The 13,993-nt window shown below is 41.8% G+C and overlaps 1 protein-coding gene across 1 annotated transcript; it reads right to left on the bottom strand.

Annotated features, from left to right (window-relative positions):
• Positions 1-10,044: 10,044 nt before the first annotated feature.
• On the bottom strand, positions 10,045-13,888 carry LOC124374333 (DNA-directed RNA polymerase I subunit RPA1-like). The gene is made up of 2 exons (XM_046832565.1): positions 13,737-13,888; positions 10,045-10,549 (listed from the first exon to the last, which is right to left on the bottom strand). Exons 1-2 carry the CDS (start codon positions 13,829-13,831, stop codon positions 10,414-10,416), a joined length of 231 nt encoding a protein of 76 aa, XP_046688521.1. The 5' UTR covers positions 13,832-13,888; the 3' UTR covers positions 10,045-10,413.
• Positions 13,889-13,993: the final 105 nt, after the last annotated feature.

Below are 13,993 nucleotides of genomic sequence, written 5' to 3'. Positions count from 1 at the left end.
TTTGTTTATAGTAGGGACAGATGTTTGTTATTCATGAGTGTTATCTGTAATTTACTTTGCGTAACCCTGAACCGTTTAATAAATACGTCTTGTAGTAATATCTTGACTATGTCCAGTAGGAGCAACAATGTTTTCCTCTACAATAACATTATGTTGGCAAGAGCTGTCATACTGGAACTTTGCGCTAGGAAGTGATCATGTTATCTCGTAAGATATGTAGAACTAATTGTTCGAACCTCTCCAGGGGCGGCACCGCCAAGGTGTCGCTCAAGACCGAAGGGGGATCCGAATCCTACCATCTAACCAATGGTTGGGCTCGGATAAACGCTACTTAGCGCCCTGCATGAGGTGGCCCTGCTGTCAACAAAACCCCAGGATCTAGGGTAGTGTCTCGAGTGTGCACTCTGCGCGGTGACGGCCCTCGGCGCCGCGCAGTAGTGGTGCCAGTCCGGATCCGCCTGGAATCGCACCACACACAAAAAACTTGTTTTTGACTGAGGGCACCCCAATCCCACGGTGTGAAGCGACCCGTGCCTAAGGGATGCATGGCGCAGGGGTTGTGCGTCGTAAACGGAGCCCTTGGGGGTTGGGCGCCCCCCCAAGCGTAAATAGCCTTACCTGGTCATGCGGGGCTCTGGCTGAGTGGACCGTTATTTCCCTCGGTACTCGTGGGACCTTTTATGGAGTCTTTTAACAAAACCCAAAAAACACCAACAGATTTAGATCTGGAAGAACTGCAACGGGCAGTTGCATCCGGCACCCAGGCCTTGGATGTATCTGCCTGTTCTTCTAGCGCTAACCACCATCGACGACGATGTAGTACTCGATGATGCTAGCGGAAGGGTTGAGTCCATGGACACAGACACTGGAGCATGTGTAATGGACTACAACCTTAAGCTCCCCTTTAAACTGCGCAAGCGTTGGGGCGATGGAGCAGAAAAAGGCCGACGGCACCTGGCTTCCGGACAGTCAATGGAGGAGGCAAACGGGCAAGAGGTCGGCCAATGAAAGAAGAAAGATGAAAAAACAGAGGGAGGCAGCACTGGAGGCAACTGCAGGTGCGGTCTCTACTCCTATTTGGGAAGAGAGGGCGCTCGGGCGGTTCTTCGGCGGAAAAACCCCTGCCGAAGAGGCGCCCGACCGCACCTCCTGAGCAAGCAGCCGCATGCGACGAGTACCAATCCCTCAACGGAGGAGGGGTTGGGAGAAACATTCAGGGAAGTTCTGACGGGACATAAGCTAGTCTTGGTCCCTGCGAACTTTCCTGAGAGGCGCCTCTCAGAGGAGGAGGAGGCTATGGAACTTCGGGGGCGCATTCTCGACGAGGTACTCTCAGCAGAGGGTGTGTGCCTGCAGTTTCAAAAGGTGTTTCACCCCGAAAGGGGGGCTCTCGTCATGCTCTGTGGCAATGACGAGACCAGGGATTAGCTGCGGGGTCTCGCTCCGGGGCTGGGGATCGGTGGCCCTGGGGGAATAGGGGTGATCTGTGGGGACTACAAAGACCTCATAAGATCTACCAAGGTCTTCCTAAGGGTTGATGGTCCCATGGCCGAGAAGGACTCTGCGACCATTCTCAAGGCCATTAACAAACAGAATGCTGGGATCTCTGTGTCGGACTGGAGGGTTGTTGGAGATGTCCACACGGGAGATTCCAGAACTCTTGTAATTTTAATAGATGAACAGTCTTCAAACCACTCTTAAGGGGAGGGGCTGGAGGGTGTTCATTGGTGTGGAGCAGGTCCAGCTGAGGGCGCGGGGTGGGGCGGTTGATCAAGGGGATCAAGGTTCTTCAGATCAACCTGCAGCACAATAAGGCTGCCTCGGCTGTATTCTGCAGACGCTTCCTGTCGGAAGATTTACACGTGGCTCTGATACAGGAACCTTGGATCAGCAAGGGAAAAATATCAGGGCTTTCAATGACAGGGGTGAAAATAGTTAGTGCCCAGGTTGAAAATGCCAGGACATGTATTGTTGTAAAGCAAATAGCTGGGAAAAACTCGAAGTCGAGTGGGTGGGATGGGGTTACATCTGGAGTTCTTAAGAAAGTGCGCATTATCTTATAGCTTTTCCTCTGGTACACATAATTAATCGATCTTTTTCTGAGGAATTTTTCCAGAAAAATCTAAAGCTGTCTGTCATACGTCCAATCCATAAAAAAGGCCAAAAAACTGAGATTTCTAATTACAGGCCTATCAGTCTGCTCTCTTCTTTTCAAAGAGTTTTGAGATGATCATTCTGGCAAGACTTCAATGCTTACTTTGACTCTAATACTCTCTTGACTGCATCTCAGTTTGGTTTCAGAAAAGGGTTTTTCAACTTCTAGCGCTGTCAATGATGTCATTGGTGCCTGTTGGGAGCCTTGGATGGGTCGCAGTAGTGTGTCCGGTGCGATATACTGTGATCTGTCCAAGGCTTTCGACTGTGTCAACCATTCTGTTCTTTTGGGGTAAAACTTGAAAGTTATGGCTTGAACGGTGCAGCTCTCTCACTCCTTTCCTCATATCTCTCTGAGAGGAAAGCAGACAGTTTCTGTAACAAATAAAGGACAACTTCAAAGAGGTTGTTGAGGACCAGCTCAGGAGTGCCTCTAAGGCTCCGATACTTGGTCCTTTTTTATTTTCTATATATATAAACGACCTTCCTTCCAATATCGAAATCAGACATTTGTTTGTTGCTATGCGGATGACACAACTGCTCTATCTTCTTGGTCGTGATATTCACAGTCTCGAAATTATTATGAATCAGTCGTATGTCCAAGCTTGAATAAGTGGTTTGAGTCAAATGGTCTCCTATTGAATGATAAGAAAAATAACTAAAATCATGGTTTTTCTCACCAACTTCTCGTGATTTAGCGGGTTTCAGCGTAAATGGTATCAAACCATCAGAGTCTGCCTCTCTTCTTGGTGTTTGTCATTGATTACAAGCTCAAGTCTAAACATATAGATTACGCTATGCTCAAAAGCTGTCTTCAATTACCTTTGCTTTTCGAGTTTTAATGCCCTGCAGTTGGGTAAAGAAGAAAACTATCGTTCAATTTACTATGCTTATGTATACAGTAGGACTGAAATATGCTATTGATTCTGGTGAAATTTTTTAAGGGTATTTAGATTCCCAAAAAGATTTGTTCGCATTATGTCTGCAGCAGGTAATCGTGCTCACTGTAAGCCTTTTTTTCAGCAACTGAATCTCCTCACTTTCAAGCATCTATATACTTGAAGTTTTGACTTTCTTCAAAATAACCCACATCTTTTTGCAGAGAACACTTTTAATCATCAGTACGATACCCTCCACAGGGGTAATATGTCCTACCCGATCCATAGATTGACAATTTCGCGAAAGGCGGGCATGCACTATTGCTCTACGGCTCTATAACGCGCTGCCTCGGCACCTGAAAAACATAACCAAGCTCACAAATTTTTCTAAAAAACATTAAAACTATTTTGCTTGAAAAAATGCCCATATTCTGTTCAAGAAATTCCTGTCATATTGCACAAACATGTGATATTTTGATTGTTGATTTTATTTAATTGTTATTGTTATATTTATATTACGTACTACTTTTATCTATGACTTATTTCATGTAACTTTATGTTATTAACGAAATAAATTATTTCTGATTGATTCTGAGCAACAAGGTGGATGGACTGCATTCCTGTTCTGGAATGTTGTTGCAGGGATCTCGCCACAGTCAGGTTGATGGTGGCTGGGTACTGGACGAGCCCTGCTAGTTTGCATCATCATATCTACCGTATGATGATGCGGAGTCCACGCCCTCCAGGGAACTGGCTGCCTTGGTGGACCATGTTGGGAGGAGTGGAGCGGAACTGGTGGTGGGATGCGACGCCAACTCGCACAACGAGGCGTGGGGCAGCACCAACACTAATAACAGAGGTAAGTTACTTCTAGAATACATAATGTCCCGTAGTCTAATGATCGCAAATGTGGGAAATGTGCCCACGTTTCGCACGAGGACAAGAAGGGAGGTGCTTAGATGTGACCATGATGTCGGAGGGTATGGCTGGTCGGATGCATGGGCTGGCATTGTGTGTCTGACGAGCCTTCCCTCTCTGATCATGCTCACATTCTGTTTTAAGATCGAGTGAACAGATGCTGGAAAAAAGTTCAGTATAGGAATCCGAGGAACACAAACTGGGTATCATACAAGGAAAACCTCAGGGCACGGCTGGATTCTGATTCCACTAATGGGAAACGGATTCACAGCGCGGCGCAGCTTGACGAATCTGCTGACGGTCTAACTTCTGCGATTGTCGGCTCCTTCGATCTCAGCTGCCCGATTATTAACAAAAACAGATCTAAGGTAGCCTGGTGGAGCTCTGAATTGGCCTCTTTGAGGAAGAGGGTCAGGGCTCTATTCAGGAGAGCCAAAACTTGGGGCACTTGGGTACACCTACCACGAGGCTCTTGCACTGTACAACCGCAAGGTTCGTACGGCTAAGAGGTTAGTCTGGAAGAAGCTCTGCACCGATATTGACAGTGTGCAGGGCAGTGCAAGGCTTGCAAAAGCTATTGGCAAAGAATCCCATCTCGCCGCTTGGTAGTCTCACATTACTGTCAGTGTTTACATTACTGAGCCGGAAGGAGTTCTGAAAAGTCATGATGGGAACACACTTCCCGGACTGTATTGTTCATGAGGGTGAACAACCACCCGAAAGTGAGGGGAGACATGCGGGTCGCGCCACTCATTCGCAGTGGAGTCTGGCGCACCGTATTGATTACTTTCAGTCGGATTGAGTGGGCTATTAACTCATTCAGTCCTTACAAGGCTCCTGGGGGCGAAGGGGTGAGACCGGTTTGCTTGCAGCGGGGATTGGACATTCTCCTTCCACAGCTGTGCAGACTGTTCAGAGCCTCCGTGGCTCTCAGGTACATCCCACTACCCTGGAGAGTGTCCCAGAGTGGTGTTCATACCGAAGCAGGGAGGGCGGGCATGGATCGGCCGCGAAGTCTTTTCAGGCCGATATGCCTGTCCTCCTATCCTTCTCAAAACCATGGAGATAGAAAATGGTTTGCCAGGTTTGTTTGGGAGGGAGCTCTTCTGGAGCGACCTTTGCATCCCTAACCAGCATGCCTACACTCCAGGAAAGTCATGCGACTCGGCCCTGCAATCAATTGGTATGCAGGATTGAGAAGACGCTGGCGGCAAAAGAGGTAGCTATAGGAGTCTTTTTAGACATTGAAGGTGCCTTTGATAATACAGCCCACTCAGGCGATTATCAATGCGGTCTCGGGACGTGGGCGTTGATGGTCAGGTGTGTGACTGGATAGGGGGCCTTGCTCACGGAACAGGGTTGTTGTTTCAACCCTCATGGGAGCAAGTGTTAGTGCGAAGGCTACGAGGGGCTGTCCGCAGGGCGGCGTCCTCTCTCCTCTTCTGTGGAACCTGGTTGTGGATGACCTGCTAAATTCTTTGAATAGCAGCGGTGTCTCTGCACAAGGGTACGCAGATGATATTGTGATTCTTGTGAGTGGCAAGTTCAACACAACAATCACGGAACTGACCAATGCTGCTCTGAACATGGTGGGAAACTGGTGTGATAAGATTGGCCTCACCGTCAACCCTACCAAGGCTGCCGTGGTTGCCTTTACCAGGAGGCGACAGATGGAGGGCATTGGTCCTTTTCTATTTAAAGGCTCACCCGTTTGAGCTGAAGCCTGAGGTCAAGTACCTGGGCGTGATCCTAGATAGGGTTCTAAACTGGGGACCTCATCTAGAAAGGGTCATTGCCAGGGGTAAGTGGTCTCTAATGCAATGCAGACGTGTGATAGGTGGGCCCTGGGGACTGAAGCCGAGGCTCTTGTACTGGCTTTTATGTTTCCGTGGTCAGACCTGCACTAATGTACGGAGCTGTCGTATGGTGGCCCAAAAATGGAAGCCAAAACGGTGGTAGCACGTCTGGCAGGTATCCAAAGGATGGCCTGCCTCGCTATCACAGGGGGCCTTTCCTAGTGCGCCAGGCGCGGCTCTGGACTGTTGTCTTAATCTCGCCCCCCTGGACATTGTCATTCGAGCTATGGCCAGGAAGAGTGCCTACTGTCTTCAGCAGACGGGATTCTGGTCGGGCTGCAGCGGTGGGCACTGCAGAATTAGCACTCTGATACAGGGAGGATGTTTTTGCATACGATCTCTGATCAGATGCCACAAAAGTTTTCCTTTGACAAACCCTTTAGGATTATTTTGCCCTCAAGGTAATGATTGCGTCAGAGGGGAAGCAACCTCTTCCACCAGCGGAGCTCGAATGGTACACAGACGGCTCTAAAACAAAAAGCGGCACAGGCGCTGGAATTCTGGGAGTGAGACCATGTAGGGAGCTGGTGGTTCCTATGGGTCCGTATCCGACAGTCTTTCAAGCGGAGGTCGCAGCCATTATGGAATGTGCTCGTGAGAATCTTCGTCTGCGATATAGGGGCAAGACGATTAAACATTTTCACGGGACAGTCAGGCAGCGCTGATGGCGCTGGATTCTTGCGCAATCAAATCCAAACTGGTTTGGGATTGCTATCAGACCGTTTCCTCCCTTGCCAGAATCAACAATGTAACCGTTTGTTGGGTTCCTGGTCATGAGGGGATTTCTGGGAACGAAAGAGCTGATGCCCTGGCCAACCAGGGCTCAGCAACAATTATGACGGGCCCTCAACCATTCTGCGGTGTTCCAAGGTGTGAATCCTCTAGGGTTGTCTCGAAATGGATTCGCGCGGAGCATGGGAGAAGGTGGAGGTTGCATCCGGGTTTGAGAGTGAGTACAATGGTATTACAGTCACCTTCCTCCAAGGTGGCCTCGGACCTTCTCTCATTAAACAGATCAATGTCTTCCAAGGTCATTGGTCTCATTACGGGGCATGGTCACCTGAAGAAGCATCTACACAGAGTTGGTATCCTTCAGGAGGATCCGCTCTGTGGAAGGTGTAATGAGCAGGAGGAGACTGCTGAGCACCTGCTCTTTGATTGCCCAGCAATAGCAAGAGAGCGGTATGCCATCTTTGGTAGCTTGAACAGGGGTGGCGAGTTTTCCCAGGAGGACTTGATAGGTTGTTTTCGGCGGTTTGTTGAACTGCTGAAGTTGTAGACTGGTAGTCCTCATGGTATCTTCGGGGTGCGCAAAGGGCCCTTGAGGCTTAAGTGCATGGCAGTAGGCCGCCCCAAGGAAAAAAAAACAAAACAAAAAAAAAATTGTTCGAACATTTTTAATTCTGCGGTACGGTGACATTGTGTACATTCTTCAACAGCGGCCGTAGCACTGCCTTCACTTATACCTTAAATAAACATCACATCAGCGTATTCTTCATTAAATAAGTGGTGGCATTGCTACTCCAATAATTTCATAATTACTAAGAACAGAACAATATGCACGTGACTGAAACCCAAATTACTACAAACAGAACGATACACACATGGACAGAAACAGTTGTTAGCTCTCAAAATTATTTTAATTCCATAGTTCAAATCATATCATTGTTAAACAGCTGCTTATTGTATTGCCAACTTATGAAATAAAAATTTCTAAAAAACATACAATGTCAGCAGCACCTGAATGTACTGCTAAAATCAATCTACTGTATGAAAATATTTTTTATCAAATTTAAAATGTCTTGGTAAACATTTTTGTGTAATGGATAATTAACAAAGTTATTGTCCGTTAAAATGTAAAAGGCGTATTGTACTGTTATGAATAAAAATTAATTGTGTCAAACATCTATTCACTTTCTGTGTACTTTATTTACACAGTTTTGTTCAGAGTGTTATAGTTATACCTAAACACGTACTCTGTGTTGGATCCCAAGTAAAATTTAGAGGTAATAATAAAGGTCATGGAGCCTCATCCGTTCTATAGGGAATCTATTGAACCTCATGGTAGATGGGCCACCACTCAGGAGTTTAAAATGAGTAAGATTGTTTTACTTCTCCTTCTAGAGAAGTTGCCTATGAGGCATTACAGCTGGAGAGGTGTTTTGTGACATCTGAGAAAGCATCATCACAGGATGGGTATCTTTAATGGAGACCCTGTGTGTTGGATGTGCCGACAGCATGAGGAGACATGAGCACATAGTTCTTGACTGTGAGTTGGTGGGTGAGAGAGCAAAGGACCTTTGACTCATTGGTAAAAGGGCAGGTGATATCTCACAGGGAGTTCATTGTTACGTTGGAATGTATTAAAACTCTCCTTTAACTCAAACCCCTTCTTTTTGGGTGACATTCTTTGGTGACAGTTTTGGAACTGTTCCTTTGGATTAAATAAATTTGCTAAGTTTGAGTTCTGTTTAATTTTATTAATTCTTTAACCACTGTAGACGAGTATACTCGCCATTGGCACTCTGGCGTTGTCACGTGACCCATCTAGTCGCGGCATTCAGTTTTCTGTTGTTTGCCGAGAGATTGAGCGTCATGAATTCACAAGGCGGGAAAAATTACATGTGAATCTAGCTACATTTATGAGAAATGCGATATCACTGTGTAATGTTTTGCAGAATACGATGAACAACATCTGAAATGATTTAATACAAAGAATACTGTACAGAAGTTTATATCTTTGTTGTTGTTTTTGTTAAATTACTGAAGTCCAAAAGTAAAACAACTGAAGAATGAGCTGTTTTAGCCTAATCCAAATAGGTCAATACACTTTTAAAGATATTTTTATAGGGGTGAAATCAATATAAACAAGAAAATAATTAACGTATGCAACAAAATAGCTATTACAACATATGACTACTTTTCATTACCAAATGGAATAAAACGATCGCTGCACCAACTGTGGTTTTTGGGCAAGTTTGTCTGAAAAAGATAGCACTACCGGCTGCACAATACTCTACGGTCAAAGGGTTGAGTGATCTTCTGAAGATGGTGTTGAAAACTCAAAATATATACATACATATTTACTGATTATTCTGTCTAGTTTTAAATTCAATCCCAGTGCAAAAGAAAAGCCTATATATTGTTTATCAGAGGAAAAAAGGAAACACAAATTGGGCATTGGAAATATAACTATTTCTTAACACAGTTGCTCCTTCAAGCAAACTTTGAAATAAGAGACACTTGCAATTACGCTTACATCTGATTTTCTTAACCATCAACACTGAAAGTTATGTACCTAATAAACATGATATATGCCTGCTTCTGTTTCAATAATATCATAGGACTCATCATATTACATCACGAGTGATTTCTCTAAGGAAGTTATGGGCTTTGGGATTCCTCCAAATTGGTCCAAAATATTTTAAATGTTACTGATAGCGTTGGAGCTGATCAATCAAATTGCAGAGAAATTGGATTTATTTTGTTGGTATTTTCAAATCTGCTTCATTCTCTGACTTTGGGTCCCACAACAATGATCTCCAAACTTAAGACCAACTATTTTGTTGCATTTTACAACCACATGTGATATACTCTACCTTTGATTTTATATATTATAAAACTGGGCTTCCAGGTTGTCTTTAGTTAGGAAAATATATACGGTTATATATTTGAATTACTTATAATATGTATCAAAACTTGCTATAAAACTTAAACCACCTCTACCCTTGAAAAATTATTGAGAGAAACCCACTCATACTCTTATACAGGATAATATAATTTATATTCTCAAAGTATTAGAGATTTATGTTTTAGCAATTTTGTATTTACCGCTAAGCAGTGAAAATTCAAAAATAGGAACAGTAGACTTGTGCATGTATACAGACACAAAAAATATGAACTTTAAGTCAAATACCATTTACAAAACAACAATCTTTCCTTACTTAGTTATTCACCTTCAGTTTTCACAAACATTTTATCCTTTTATTTTGTAATTTTTCAACAAATTTGGATGTGGTTTCCCAATGGTTAATATGATATTACAGTATTTACTGCATTACAAATAGCCAATGTTGTATAAAAATCTCTAAACATATCTTAAACTATCACTAATATAATTGTAATTACTTCTGTGGCTGAACTTGTACACATAAATTGAGAGCTGCCCAAAGAAAATTTTAATTATTCATGCAAATCTTGCAAAAAGTATTAAGAACTATAAACAAATAAAAGACACATTTCAAACATATTTGTATATTTAATAACAAATCTTATATACAGTAAAATACAAGTGTCACAACAAAGTATATCATAACAGTATATACAAAATTGTAATTATCTTGATTGTAAAACTCAAGGTAGATTGACGTAGTAAAAATAAATTCTATTACAATTTAAAAAAATCAAGTAGCAGAATCAGGACTTGAGTTAGTTAACAGTCAGAAATCTTTACTAACACGATCATGACATATTTTACTGTTTTAGATTTGCAATATGCAATACTCAGAGTCCACCATATTACAAAAGTGACCAAAAACTGAATTACTTTTATGATTGAGCTGGAAAAAGTTTCAACAGCTTCCTTTACACTGTACACTGCTGATATGTCAAGTTTGTGGTGCAAGTTGGTGAAGCAACTGAAAGGCAGATGTACCACACTTGGTCGGTTGCCCAAGCATAATCCGAGCCGATGCAGAACACAACTTGTCTTTTTTAGTTCCGACGACTGCGTTCTTCAGGAATCTGTTGCAATCAGAACAAAAAATTAATATACACATTAGAATCTTTTAGTCATGAGTGTATTCAAAAATCCAACCACTTTGATCATATTTACTGTTTGAGCCCCATGAACTATCAATCACTACTGCAACGCAGTAATAAACATGTAAATTGGGTGTTCAAAATATGCTTAACTATTTTAGCATATGTTTACATTATTCTAAATAATTAAAAAAACTTTTTACTGGTAAAGTGCAATAAATTGTATGCATACATAATTATTACAAACAAATATAGTTACAATAAAATAAAAATGTAATGCAATAAATTCCTAATGGATCTCTACTGGTTGAGAAAGATCGCAATGCAATCGAAAATATCTGAATGTGTTCTTTTCAAATCAGTGGATCCTAGAAAGAAGTTTTCAAGCTAAGCCTACTGATTTTCCTATCCATTACCAATAATCTGTAAAAATATTTTTTTTTCTTTTGATCACTATAAACATTTAATAAATTAATATCATTACTATGAGGGTAAACCAAACATAAACATTAATTTTTCTATTCTTCTTAGAGTCCATGTCCTACCTAGATAATGTTGTGTAGAGTAAATGTTTGGTTTTTGAGGAGTGGGGGAACTGTTCTGGTTAGTATTCAAGATTGGCATTGCCGTCAGTACAGCCATGACCAAACAAAAAGACCCTTTGTTTGTTAAGCAACGGATTATCATGAAGTAAACCAATAAAGGTGTCAAACCATTGGAAGTTTTAACTCGTTTCCGGGCACAGTTTGGGGATTGTACACTGTCTCACAATCATGTGTTTACGAGGGCAAAGAATTTAAGGGTGGATGAGAATAGGTTGAAGACGAAAGTCATGATCAATGCCCAAAGACAAGCCTTATAAATGACAATATTTATGCTGTTACAGAGCTTATTGAGCGTGATTGCCGGTTAGCCACGAAAGAAACTTTATCAGAAATGCATGTCAACTATGAAAGCAGTGGCGTAGCGAAGGGGGGGTCCGGAACCCCCCCCGAAATTTTAAGACATATTAAAAAATAAAGCATGGAGCAGGAGAAAAAGCACATGATCATTACTCTTGTCTACAAACATTAAATTGATTGAAGTGACCGTTGTTAAAAATATAATTGTCCTTTCGTTTAAATCATAAAGTATCAAACGATACTTTTGGGCTCGGCCTTTCGGATAGTGTAGTGCAATCACGGTTTTTATACAGGGCGCGGTCACGTGACGTCGCAAAGTAACCTGGACCGTAACACGGCGAACAGTTTAAATTAGCGACCACTTCGTTCAAATTCGTATTGGGGACGTAAAATGACTGCTTAGAATTAAGTTACGACGTTGATTTTAGGTGTCATTAAACTGTAAAAGTGTATATAATTATCGAAAAAAATCACTTTCGGTCGGAAATAAAATACACTTGAAAAACTCTACTGATTATAACTTCAACTAATTTGGACTTCAGTGATTGAGGTAAACGTGGTGTTTTCGATTGAGTTAGGACGACGATTTTTGTTATTATTAAACTGTACACTGTACCTATATAATTATCGAGAAAGAAAATCACTTCCGGTCGGTAAATACCGAAGAAAAGCTCTCTACAGATTCAAGTTTTGACGATTTTGGATTTCATTGGTTGAGTGGTTGAGGTAAAAGTGGTACTTAGGATTATGTTAGGACGGTGATTTTAGGTATTAATTCAACGCCGACTAATACATATATAATTATCGAGAAAAAAACAATTAAATCACTTTAAATTAGCGACTTTTTTCCTATGGAGTCCCACAGGGATCTATACTTAGACCAGTCTTGTTCCATGTGTACGTCAGCAGGCTGAACTCATCGCTCCTGAGAGGGAAAATGGTCTAGTATGCTGACGATACAATGCTCTGCATTAAAGCTCCAACAAAACATGAATTAGAAATCATTTCCTTTTTAGAATTCATGTATTTAGTTTTTTTCTAAATTAAATCTGAGGACCAACAACTCCAAATCAAATGCACTAAATTTCTGTTTGCGGCAAAGAGAGATTGAGGATGGCGCTGCTGTGATGGCGGACGATGTCCTGATAGAGGAACTGATTCCACCAAGTTCCTCGGAATGTACCTTGAACGAAGTTTGACTTGGGACGATCACATTGAAAGTACCTGCTCAAAGGTTTCTCCAGGCATTTATGCTCTACGGTCAAAATTTTGCTCCCGGGATGTACTAAAAATGGCCTACTTTGGCCTTGTACACCCCCATCTAACGTACGAGTTGAGGCTATGGGGCAGCTGTTCTAAATACAAATTTGAGCGAGTATTTAGAAGTCAAAAGAAAGTTGTCCGCATCATTTCAAAATTGAAATTCCGAAATTCATGCAGAGATGCCTTTAGGAAGCTTGGCTTGCTAACTTTGCCCTGTCTCTAAATCCTCGATGTTGCCCTGTACTGCCGATTTAAGTGCGAGTTGGTCCGGGGCAGGGACGTCCATCAATACGGGACAAAAGGCAGGGACAACCTTCGGTTACATCCGCACAGAACAGCCGCATTCAAACGTTTGCCATCTGAGGTTGGTGTTAAGCTGATCAACAAGCTCCCTGATGAAATGCAAAAATTTGAATGAACCCACAAAATTTAAAGCTCGATTGAGACACTTTTTGGTGTCGAGGGTGTTCTTTTCAGTGCAAGAGTTTATGATGAGCCGCTGGGATGAAAATTAAAGTAATTGGATCATCCTCTATTTCTGGTGGTAAAATTTAGAAGATTTTAAAACGTATGGCTGAGTCTTAGGAATGAGTGTGGACTGTGTATGAACGGGTATGAATGGGGGCAATTTAAAATAGATATACATATTTTTTAAATAATTTAATTTGACGATTGTATGCAATTTTTATAATTGTTGACACAATAAAAAGTATTATTATATTATTATTATTCTATATTCTATGTACACTATTGGAGTATTTTGCTTTTCAAGTAACATCTTCTTAAAGCGTGGAGTAAAGAAAAAAGAAAATTATAATAAAGATAATAATGCAAGAAATTTTGTTACAGACCAAATCTTATTCTATGGTGCCTCATAGAAGAATGTCTCATAACTTGCCCTCAAATAGTTATCGATTTAGATTAAAACAGTGTCAAGACATTTAATAACAAGACAGTAGTACAAATACTGATTTCCCTCAAAGACAAAAGTTACAATCACTCACTTGAGGGATGACTCGAAGGACATTTGCTGAAAGGGAGAGTTGTTGCCTTCTATCCCCGTTCGATTGAGGGGCTTAAACGTCCCGTCATAAGTCATGTAGTCAGCTATCAACAGCAGATGTCTGGGATCCACCGTAATGCCATAGACCTACAATGAACAAAATTATTCAATCATACTATTTGAATGATAAAGCTACAATACACAGCTAATAACAGTCTTATTTAGCATTTACTTAATAAAATTACCTGGTTTATTCTA

This window comes from Homalodisca vitripennis, unplaced genomic scaffold, assembly GCF_021130785.1.
Source record: "Homalodisca vitripennis isolate AUS2020 unplaced genomic scaffold, UT_GWSS_2.1 ScUCBcl_7956;HRSCAF=15857, whole genome shotgun sequence".
NCBI lineage: Eukaryota > Metazoa > Arthropoda > Insecta > Hemiptera > Cicadellidae > Homalodisca > Homalodisca vitripennis.
This window is presented reverse-complemented; position numbering and strand designations above follow the sequence as displayed.

Excerpts from the sequence above, each read along its gene's own strand:
- LOC124374333 (XM_046832565.1), bottom strand. The coding sequence starts at position 13,831 with ATGACTTATGACGGGACGTTTAAGCCCCTCAATCGAACGGGGATAGAA. Across the intron at positions 10,550-13,736 it reads TCCTTCGAGTCATCCCTCAA|ATTCCTGAAGAACGCAGTCG; the intron begins GTGAGTGATTGT and ends TGATTGCAACAG.